The sequence below is a fragment of the Salvelinus fontinalis genome, unplaced genomic scaffold (genome assembly GCF_029448725.1).
Source record: "Salvelinus fontinalis isolate EN_2023a unplaced genomic scaffold, ASM2944872v1 scaffold_0205, whole genome shotgun sequence".
In the NCBI taxonomy this organism is placed as follows: domain Eukaryota; kingdom Metazoa; phylum Chordata; class Actinopteri; order Salmoniformes; family Salmonidae; genus Salvelinus; species Salvelinus fontinalis.
This window is the reverse complement of record NW_026600414.1, coordinates 61,780-73,731: the sequence shown is the minus strand read 5'-3', so window position 1 is coordinate 73,731 and position 11,952 is coordinate 61,780. Positions and strand designations below refer to the sequence as shown.

The 11,952-nt window shown below is 42.9% G+C and overlaps 1 protein-coding gene across 1 annotated transcript; it reads right to left on the bottom strand.

The window, feature by feature from the left end:
* Positions 1 to 676: 676 nt before the first annotated feature.
* On the bottom strand, positions 677 to 2,290 carry LOC129844705 (uncharacterized). The gene has a single exon (XM_055912753.1). The coding sequence runs from the start codon at positions 2,288 to 2,290 to the stop codon at positions 677 to 679; it is 1,614 nt and encodes a 537-aa protein (XP_055768728.1).
* Between the last annotated feature and the right edge of the window lie 9,662 nt (positions 2,291 to 11,952).

Here is an 11,952-nt window from a genome sequence, read left to right as displayed (position 1 = left end):
TCTGATCATCACAGCGAATAGACAACTTGAGACCGTTCTATCTGATTGGTTTAAAGGCTGCTGTAGCGAATCAGATCGTGTTCTTCATGTTTGCTTCCTACCAGTGGTGGTTAATGTGTTGTTTCCTCCCTCATGCTTCCAGTGGGTGCAACCACTAAAACCAAAGTCAAAGGTGAGTTATCTCTTGTGTCTTTCTGCATGATGTATATTGGACACCAGTTCCCAATAAACCATGTTCCATATCAGTCCTACCAGTTCCCAATAAACCATGTTTCATATCAGTCCTACCAGTTCCCAATAAACCATGTTCCATATCAGTCCTACCAGTTCCCAATAAACCATGTTCCATATCAGTCCTACCAGTTCCCAATAAACCATGTTCCATATCAGTCCTACCAGTTCCCAATAAACCATGTTCCATATCAGTCCTACCAGTTCCCAATAAACTATGTTTCATATCAGTCCTACCAGTTCCCAATAAACCATGTTTCATATCAGTCCTACCAGTTCCCAATAAACCATGTTTCATATCAGTCCTACCAGTTCCCAATAAACTATGTTTCATATCAGTCCTACCAGTTCCCAATAAACCATGTTAGACCAGAGACCAGGCCGAGGCCAGTTGGTAATTAACAGAGGGCTAGTCCCACATTTGCCCCCTGTTCCATTTACTACACTACATTTGACCAGGGCCCATGGTGAGAGCTGGCTGGTGTTTGGTACATGGTGAGAGCTGGCTGGTGTCTGGTGCATGCTGGGGGCTGGCTGGTGTCTGGTACATGGTGGGGGCTGGCTGGTGTCTGGTACATGGTGGGGGCTGACTGGTGTCTGGTACATGGTGGGGGCTGGCTGGTGTCTGGTGCATGGTGGGGGCTGGCTGGTGTCTGGTACATGGTGGGGGCTGGCTGGTGTCTGGTACATGGTGGGGGCTGGCTGGTGTCTGGTACATGGTGAGAGCTGGCTGGTGTCTGGTGCATGGTGGGGGCTGACTAGTGTCTGGTACATGGTGAGAGCTGGCTGGTGTCTGGTACATGGTGAGAGCTGGCTGGTGTCTTGTACATGGTGGGGGCTGGCTGGTGTCTGGTGAATGGTGAGAGCTGGCTGGTGTCTGGTACATAGTGGAGGCTGGCTGGTGTCTGGTACATGGTGAGAGCTGGCTGGTGTCTGGTACATGGTGGGGGCTGACTGGTGTCTGGTACATGGTGAGAGCTGGCTGGTGTCTTGTACATGGTGGGGGCTGGCTGGTGTCTGGTGAATGGTGAGAGCTGGCTGGTGTCTGGTACATAGTGGAGGCTGGCTGGTGTCTGGTACATGGTGAGAGCTGGCTGGTGTCTGGTACATGGTGGGGGCTGACTGGTGTCTGGTACATGGTGGGGGCTGGCTGGTGTCTGGTACATGGTGGGGGCTGGCTGGTGTCTGGTACATGGTGAGAGCTGGCTGGTGTCTGGTACATGGTAGGGGCTGGCTGGTGTCTGGTACATGGTGGGGGCTGACTGGTGTCTGGTACATGGTGGGAGCTGGCTGGTGTCTGGTACATGGTGGGGGCTGACTGGTGTCTGGTACATGGTGGGGGCTGGCTGGTGTCTGGTACATGGTGGGGGCTGGCTGGTGTCTGGTACATGGTGGGGGCTGACTGGTGTCTGGTACATGGTGAGAGCTGGCTGGTGTCTGGTACATGGTGGGGGCTGACTGGTGTCTGGTACATGGTGAGAGCTGGCTGGTGTCTGGTACATGGTGGGGGCTGACTGGTGTCTGGTACATGGTGAGAGCTGGCTGGTGTCTGGTACATGGTGGGGGCTGACTGGTGTCTGGTACATGGTGGGGGCTGACTGGTGTTTGGTACATGGTGAGAGCTGACTGGTGTCTGGTACATGGTGGGGGCTGGTTGGTGTCTGGTACATGGTGGGGGCTGGCTGGTGTCTGGTACATGGTGGGGGCTAACTGGTGTCTGGTACATGGTGGTACATGGTGGTACATGGTGGTACATTGCCTGGCTGGTGTCTGGTGAATGGTGAGGGCTGACTGGTGTCTTGTACATGGTGGGGGCTGGTTGGTGTCTGGTACATGGTGGGGGCTGGCTGGTGTCTGGTACATGGTGGGGGCTGGCTGGTGTCTGGTACATGGTGGGGGCTGACTGGTGTCTGGTACATGGTGGGGGCTGGCTGGTGTCTGGTACATGGTGGGGGCTGGCTGGTGTCTGGTACATGGTGGGGGCTGACTGGTGTCTGGTACATGGTGGGGGCTGACTGGTGTCTGGTGCATGATGGGGGCTGGCTGGTGTCTGGTACATGGTGAGAGCTGGCTGGTGTCTGGTACATGGTGGGGGCTAACTGGTGTCTGGTACATGGTGGGGGCTGGTTGGTGTCTGGTACATGGTGGGGGCTGGCTGGTGTCTGGTACATGGTGGCGCCTGACTGGTGTCTAGTACATGGTGGTACATGGTGGTACATGGTGGTACATGGTGGGGGCTGACTGGTGTCTGGTACATGGTGATACATGGTGGTACATGGTGGCACATGGTTCTAGAACCCAACCTGAAACAACTGATACATTCTCTTTTGGGGACATTCACTATGTTTCGAGAGTCTTGAAGGTTCCAGGCTTTGCTACATATGGCACCCTATTACCTACAGAGCCCTATGGGCCTTGGTCAAAAGTAGTGCACTATATAGGGAATAGGGTACCATTTGTGAAGTCGCTTTCATGTGTGAATCAGAGGAGTGAAATTCATCCTGTATATCAATGTCAAGTTCACTGAGAATTCCCACAAATCATTTTATCCCAGCCTACATGTTGGAGGTATAAATTATCAGCTAGTTGAACTGAGCTTTGACGAGACTTCAACCAAAGCCAGGCGTTAATACAAAACACACACACACGTTAATATACATCCGTGAACTGCTAGGGTATGTGGGAAACACAACTATTTTTAATTAGTCAATGAGTAATTAGGATGGGAGATCTTTCCAAAATGTTAATTCAAGAGAAGTGTGAGGACTGTAGGAGTTGGCAGGTAGACAAGCTGTGCATCCCAACTGGCATCCTATTCCCTATACACAGGGTGGACAAAACATTAAGAACACGTTACTAATATTGAGTTCTTGACACAAATCGGTGCGCCTGGCAGCTACTACCATACCCGATTGACCATTCATCCTCTGATTGGCACACATACCCAATCCATGTCTCAACTGTCTCAAGGGTTAAAAATCCTTCTTTAAACCGTCTCCTCCTCCTTCATCTACACTGATTTGAAGTGGATTTAACAAGTGACATCAATAAGGGATCGTTTCACCTGGATTCACCTGGTCAGTCATTGTCATGGAAAGAGCAGGTGTTCTTAATGTTTTGTAAACTCACTGTATAGTGCACTACTTTTGAACAGGGCCCATTGAGCTCAAAGGATTCTGGTCAAAAGTAGTGCACTACATAGGGGATAGGGTCCCATAGGGTTCTGGTCAAAAGTAGTGCACTACATAGGGGATAGGGTCCCATAGGGTTCTGGTCAAAAGTAGTGCACTACATAGGGGATAGGGTGCTTTTTGGTAGACAGCCACGATTCTCGTGACCGCCTTACCGTGGACTAGCTTATTTGGTTCTGTGTACCAAGATGATCAATGACACAGCAAGTAATCCTGAAGGTGGAGTCCATATTTATCATCTCTCTATCTGTCTACCTCTCTATCTCTCTGTCTGTCTACCCCTCTATCTGTCTACCTCTCTATCTCTCTGTCTGTCTACCCCTCTCTCTATCTGTCTACCCCTCTCTCTATCTGTCTACCTCTCTATCTGTCTACCCCTCTCTATATCTGTCTACCTCTCTATCTCTCTGTCTACCCCTCTCTATATCTGTCTACCTCTCCATCTCTCTGTCTGTCTACCCCTCTCTATATCTGTCTACCTCTCTATCTCTCTGTCTGTCTACCCCTCTCTCTATCTGTCTACCCCTCTCTCTATCTGTCTACCTCTCTCTCTGTCTGTCTACCCCTCTCTATATCTGTCTACCTCTCTATCTCTCTGTCTGTCTACCCCTCTCTCTATCTGTCTACCTCTCTCTCTATCTGTCTACCTCTCTCTCTATCTGTCTACCTCTCTCTCTCCCTGTCTGTCTACCCCTCTATCTCTCTGTCTACCTCTCTATCTCTCTGTCTACCCCTCTATCTCTCTGTCTACCTCTCTATCTCTCTGTCTACCTCTCTATCTCTCTGTCTACCTCTCTGTCTATCTCTCTGTCTACCCCTCTATCTCTCTGTCTACCTCTCTGTCTATCTCTCTGTCTACCTCTCTATCTCTCTGTCTATCTCTCTGTCTACCTCTCTGTCTACCTTTCTGTCTACCTCTCTCTCTCCCTGTCTGTCTACCCCTCTATGTCTCTGTCTACCCCTCTATCTCTCTGTCTACCCCTCTATCTCTCTGTCTACCTCTCTGTCTATCTCTCTGTCTACCTCTCTATCTCTCTGTCTATCTCTCTGTCTACCCCTCTATCTCTCTGTCTACCTCTCTGTCTATCTCTCTGTCTACCTCTCTATCTCTCTGTCTATCTCTCTGTCTACCTCTCTCTCTCTCTTTCCATCTGTCTACCTCTCTCTCTCTCTTTCCATCTGTCTACCTCTCTATCCATCGGTCTACCTCTCTCTCTCTCTCTCTCCTTCTGTCTACCTCTCTCTCTCTCTCTCTATCCATATGTCTACCCCTCTCTCTCTCTCTCTCTCTATCCATATGTCTACCTCTCTCCCCCTCTATCCTTCTGTCTACCTCTCTCTCTCTCTCTCTCCATCTGTCTACCTCTCCCCCTCTATCCATCTGTCTACATCTCTCTCATGCTTTATCTCTCTGTCTACCTCTCTCTCTCTATCCATCTGTCTACATCTCTCTCATGCTTTATCTCTCTGTCTACCTCTCTCTCTCTATCCATCTGTCTACATCTCTCTCATGCTTTATCTCTCTGTCTACCTCTCTCTCTATCCATCTGTCTACATCTCTCTCATGCTTTATCTCTCTGTCTACCTCTCTCTATCTATCCATCTGTCTACATCTCTCTCATGCTTTATCTCTCTGTCTAACTCTCTCTCTCTATCCATCTGTCTACATCTATCTCATGCTTTCTCTATCTGTCTACCTCTCTCTCTCTCTCTCTCTCCTTCCGTCTACCTCTCTCTCTCTCTCTCTCTCCATCTGTCTACCTCTCTATCCATCGGTCTACCTCTCCCCCTCTATCCTTCTGTCTACATCTCTCTCCATCTGTCTACCTTTCTGCCTACCTCGCTCTCTCTCATCTGTCTACCGCTCTCTCTCATCTGTCTACATCTCTTACTCCATCTGTCTACTTCTCTGTTTACATCTCTCTCCATTTGTCTACCTCTCTACCTTTCTCTCCATTTGTCTACCTCTCTCTACATCTCTCTCCATTTGTCTACCTCTCTCTACCTCTCTCTCCATTTGTCTACCTCTCTCTACATCTCTCTCCATTTGTCTACCTCTCTCTCCATTTGTCTACCTCTCTCTACATCTCTCTCCATTTGTCTACCTCTCTCTACATCTCTCTCCATTTGTCTACCTCTCTCTACATCTCTCTCCATTTGTCTACCTCTCTCTACATCTCTCTCCATTTGTCTACCTCTCTCTACCTCTCTCTCCATTTGTCTACCTCTCTCTACATCTCTCTCCATTTGTCTACCTCTCTCTACATCTCTCTCCATTTGTCTACCTCTCTACATCTCTCTCCATTTGTCTACCTCTCTCTACCTCTCTCTCCATTTGTCTACCTCTCTCTACATCTCTCTCCATTTGTCTACCTCTCTCTACATCTCTCTCCATTTGTCTACCTCTCTCTACCTCTCTCTCCATTTGTCTACCTCTCTACATCTCTCTCCATTTGTCTACCTCTCTACATCTCTCTCCATTTGTCTACCTCTCTCTACATCTCTCTCCATTTGTCTACCTCTCTCTACCTCTCTCTCCATTTGTCTACCTCTCTACATCTCTCTCCATTTGTCTACCTCTCTACCTCTCTCTCCATTTGTCTACCTCTCTCTACCTCTCTCTCCATTTGTCTACCTCTCTCTACATCTCTCTCCATTTGTCTACCTCTCTCTACATCTCTCTCCATTTGTCTACCTCTCTCTACCTCTCTCTCCATTTGTCTACCTCTCTCTACATCTCTCTCCATCTGTCTACCTTTCTCCATCTGTCCTCCTGTCGCTCTCTCTCTCTCTCTCTCTCTGTGTGTGTAGACAGACAGCTCTTTAAATAATACTCAGACAGAATATGTCTGTCTGCCATTACCATTCATTCCCAGCTGATGGGCATGGCACCACTCTAAAGGAAATCTATACTTACGGTAATTGAAAAAATGTGCTGCGTAGATCACTGAGTCAAGCATCCAAGTGTCCAGCTAGACGCTTTATTATTCGAAGCCTTTAGCAGACAGAGGAATAGTATAGTGTATGTGTATGTGTGTGTTTGTGTGTTTGCATACACTGTTAAAATGAATCCCTGTTACACTGTTACATGGGCACAATGTTACTCTGTTACATTTTTTTTTTTATTTTTTTTTTTTTACCTTTATTTAACTAGGCAAGTCAGTTAAGAACAAATTCTTATTTTCAATGACGGCCTTCAATGACTGGGTTAACTGCCTGTTCAGGGGCAGAACGACAGATTTGTACCTTGTCAGCTCGGGGATTTGAACTTGCAACCTTTGGGTTACTAGTCCAACGCTCTAACCACTAGGCTACCCTGCCGCCCCACCATGGGTACAATGTTACTCTGTTACACTGTTACATGGGTACAATGTTACTCTGTAACACTGTACCTCCGGGTAGCCTAGTGGTTAGAGTGTTGGGCTAGTAACGAAAGGTTGCAAGATCGAATCCCCGAGCTGACAAGGTACAAATCTGTTGTTCTGCCCCTGAACAAGGCAGTTAACCCACCGTTCCTAGACCGTCATTGTAAATAACAATTTGTTCTTAACCTGTTTGGGGTGCAAGCCCGAAATCGGCCGAAAATGACAACAGCTGCAGGGCGCGAAATTCAAAATCTATTTTTTTAAAATATTTAACTTTTACACATTAACAAGTCCAATACAGCATTTGAAAGATAAACATCTTGTCAATCCAGCCAACATGTCCGATTTTTTAAATGTTTTACAGAGAAAACACCACATATATTTATGTTAGCTCACCACCAAATACAAAAGTGGACAGACACGTATGAATATGATTATGAAGTATGAATTATGATTGAAGTAGCATGCACAAGCCAACCGAAATAAACTAAAACCAACCTAAAGAGCCCAGAAAAAACTACCTCAGATGACAGTCATATAACATGTTACACAATAAATCTATGTTTTGTTCATAAAAAGTGCATATTTTAGCTATAAATCTGTTTTACATTGATGCTACCCAAAAATGCTAATACATAGCTAGAGTCTGAATCCAGCCGGGAGTAGCCAGAGAAAATACATACACCAACGTCGGCTACTAATTACACCTCATAAAACATTTCAGAAAAACATATGGTGGATAACTAATGAAAGACAGATATCGTGTGAATAAAGCCAACATTTCCGATTTTTGAAGTGTTTTACAGCGAAAACACAATATATCGTTATATTAGCTAACAACATAAGCTAGCATAAGGCAGCATTGATTCTAGTCAAGCGCTAGCCTAGCACAGTTAGCAGAGTTAGCATACAACAGTTCGACAGATATATGAAAAAGCATCCCAAATTGGGTCTTATCTTTCTTGATATTCCATCAGAATGTTGTAACGGGGTCCAATGTCCAGTAGAGTCTTTAGTTGGGTTCCAGAACGAATTATTTCCCTCTTTGGTTAGCAGGCACGATAGCATTGCGGCGCTACACAGCGTTTCTTCAAAAAATTCTTCCGTCGTTTCACATCTAAAGTCCAGAATAAATTGCAATAATATAATTAAAGTATATTGAAAAAACATACTTTAGGATGATTTTGTGACATGTATCAAATAATATCGTAGTCACACATCATATTCACCGTTATCTACCTTGTTCCAGAAGCCGAGACCAAATTATCCTTCGCGCCCGGAATTTTTTTTTAACTGCGCAGGTCTCACAAGAAGGTGTGTTATTCAGTCCATGGACGAGATATTCGACTCCTTTCAATTCTCACTTCCGCATTACAGTCTGACGAACGCCTGTGACGTGTCCCTATGGTCCTAAGTCAAAGGGCCTTTTATAGAGAAGGTCTTAAAGAGACACATCGCATTTTGGAAAACTCAATTCGGCTGGGAAAATGGCTGTAAAAATATTTCTGTTCGACTTAGAGAAACAATTCAAACCTTTTTAGAAACTACAGACTGTTATCTATCCAACAGTAGTAAATATATGCATATTGGAAAATGAAAAGTTTCTTAGGAGGCCGTTTGAAAATGTGCACACATTTTCCATTTTTTTCAATATTCAGCTTGCAGCCATAACAAGTTTTAACTGACTTAACTGAAAAAAATACAATTTTACTCTGTTACAATGTTACAATGGTAATATGTTGCACTTTTACACTGCTACAATGTTACTCTGTTACACTGTTACAATGGTAATATGTTACACTTTTCCACTGCTACAATGTTACTCTGTTACACTGTACCTCTGATACAGTATTACACTGTTACAATGGTAATATGTTACACTTTTACACTGCTGCAATGTTACTCTGTTACACTGTACCTCTGATACAGATTTCACAAAAGTTCTGAACCTTTCTATGCTCATAGATTCTACAGGTTGTAAATTAAAGATATTGTATTATTAAGCGATTGACCATGACTTTTAAATCATCCAGTATTGCTATTTGCAGAGTTAGCTCCAGGTAAATGTTTAAATTATTCACCCATTCCTGACCTTGCGACCAAAAACAAGCTACGTATGAACAGTACCAAAACAAATTATCTAATGATTCTGTCTCTTTACACCCCCGTCTGGGGTGGTTGTATCTCCCATATAGAAGTATCATTCTATTGGTTCCAAGAATTTTTGTATAATCATTTAAATTGAAAAAATGCTTAGTTTTGAATCCAGAGTTGTTTTGTTTGTCAGTTCAGAAACCATGGGCTACATTGAAAATTTCTTCCCAACTATTTTGCAATCTACATGGCCCAGCTGTCAATTATTTTTGGGTCCTTTAATGAAACTTGTGTACTTTTGTCTTTAATGCCGACAGACAAATTCCTTACTTCCTCCCCCCTTCCACTTGCCTCTTTTTTTTATTCTCACTTTTTTTTTTTTTTACCAATTAATATATTTGAGTTTAACCATAATATTTGTTGTAATATTTGTTCTGTATTTTCTGGTGAATTGAAACTGAAATTACAACCAACTTTCTACAGTTTGTTTTAAAAATAGCGATATTTTGGAGATTATTTCATTTTCAAATAACAGAAAGGGAGAGGTTGTAATCTGAATAAAGGGAGAGGTTGTAATCTGAATAAAGGGAGAGGTTGTAATCTGAATAAAGGGAGAGGTTGTAATCTGAATAAAGGGAGAGGTTGTAATCTGAATAAAGGGAGAGGTTGTAATCTGAATAAAGGGAGAGGTTGTAATCTGAATAAAGGGAGAGGTTGTAATCTGAATAAAGGGAGAGGTTGTAATCTGAATAAAGGGAGAGGTTGTAATCTGAATAAAGGGAGAGGTTGTAATCTGAATAAAGGGAGAGGTTGTAATCTGAATAAAGGGAGAGGCTGTAATCTGAATAAAGGGAGAGGTTGTAATCTGAATAAAGGGAGAGGCTGTAATCTGAATAAAGGGAGAGGTTGTAATCTGAATAAAGGGAGAGGTTGTAATCTGAATAAAGGGAGAGGTTGTAATCTGAATAAAGGGAGAGGTTGTAATCTGAATAAAGGGAGAGGTTGTAATCTGAATAAAGGGAGAGGTTGTAATCTGAATAAAGGGAGAGGTTGTAATCTGAATAAAGGGAGAGGTTGTAATCTGAACAAAGAGAGAGGTTGTAATCTGAATAAAGGGGAAATGCCTTTCTTGAACATGAGGTGAGACATTTTTACTAATCTGCTAGAGAAGCAGTTCGGATTTAAGTATAACTTTTGTATGACTGAAGCCTTTAGTGAGAGGTCTAATGCTTTAATATTTAATCATTTCTGCCCTCCAAATTCATATTCATTATATAAATAGGCCCGTTTAATTTTGTCTGGCTTGCGGTTCCAAATAAAATTGAATATTTTTTGCTCATATAATTTAAAAGCCAAGTCGCTAGGTGTAGGCAAAACCATAACACATAGGTAAACTGGGATATGACTAAAGAGTTAATCAGGGTAAACTGGGATATGACTAAAGAGTTCATCAGGGTAAACTGGGATATGACTAATGAGTTAATCAGGGTAAACTGGGATATGACTAAATAGTTAATCAGGGTAAACTGGGATATGACTAATGAGTTAATCAGGGTAAACTGGGATATGACTAATGAGTTAATCAGGGTAAACTGGGATATGACTAAAGAGTTAATCAGGGTAAACTGGGATATGACTAAAGAGTTAATCAGGGTAAACTGGGATATGACTAAATAGTTAATCAGGGTAAACTGGGATATGACTAATGAGTTAATCAGGGTAAACTGAGATATGACTAATGAGTTAATCAGGGTAAACTGGGATATGACTAAAGAGTTAATCAGGGTAAACTGGGATATGACTAAAGAGTTAATCAGGGTAAACTGGGATATGACTAAAGAGTTAATCAGGGTAAACTGGGATATGACTAAAGAGTTAATCGGGGTAAACTGGGATATGACTAAAGAGTTAATCAGGGTAAACTGGGATATGACTAAAGAGTTAATCAGGGTAAACAGTGATATGACTAAAGAGTTAATCAGGGTAAACTGGGATATGACTAAAGAGTTAATCAGGGTAAACAGGGATATGACTAAAGAGTTAATCAGGGTAAACTGGGGTATGACTAAAGAGTTAATCAGGGTAAACAGTGATATGACTAAAGAGTTAATCAGGGTAAACTGGGATATGACTAAAGAGTTAGTCAGGGTAAATTGGGATATGACTAAAGAGTTAATCAGGGTAAACTGGGATATGACTAAAGAGTTCATCAGGGTAAATTGGGATATGACTAAAGAGTTAATCAGGGTAAATTGGGATATGACTAAAGAGTTCATCAGGGTAAACTGGGATATGACTAAAGAGTTAATCAGGGTAAACTGGGATATGACTAAAGAGTTAATCAGGGTAAACTGGGATATGACTAAAGAGTTAATCAGGGTAAACTGGGATATGACTAAAGAGTTAATCAGGGTAAACTGGGTTATGACTAAAGAGTTAATCAGGGTAAACTGGGATATGACTAAAGAGTTAATCAGGGTAAACTGGGATATGACTAAAGAGTTAATCAGGGTAAACTTGGATATGACTAAAGAGTTAATCAGGGTAAACTGGAATATGACTAAAGAGTTAATCAGGGTGATTTTTCTACAAATAGAGAGGTACTTTCCTTTCCACGGTAGCAAAATCGTGTCTATTTTTGCTAATGTTCTATTAAAATGTATTGTAATAATTTCTATCTTTCGGGAAATGAATGCTGAGAATGTACACTTCAATTTCAGACCATTTTGTTGATAAACTACACGGTAATGTAAAAGTTAAACTTTTTTTGTGACCCAATACGTCATAATATGGTTTTAATCCAGAGAGGTTAGAAAACGTATCTAGATCCCCAATGAGGCTGTGGAGGGATTCTAATTCTAAAAGTATCTAGATCCTCTATGAGGCTGTGGAGGGATTCTAATTCTACAAGTATCTAGATCCTCTATGAGGCTGTGGAGGGATTCTAATTCTAAAAGTATCTAGATCCTCTATGAGGCTGTGGAGGGATTCTAATTCTACAAGTATCTAGATCCTCTATGAGGCTGTGGAGGGATTCTAATTCTAAAAGTATCTACATCCTCTATGAGACT

Excerpts from the sequence above, each read along its gene's own strand:
- LOC129844705 (XM_055912753.1), bottom strand. The coding sequence starts at position 2,290 with ATGTACCAGACACCAGCCAGCCCCCATCATGCACCAGACACCAGTCAG.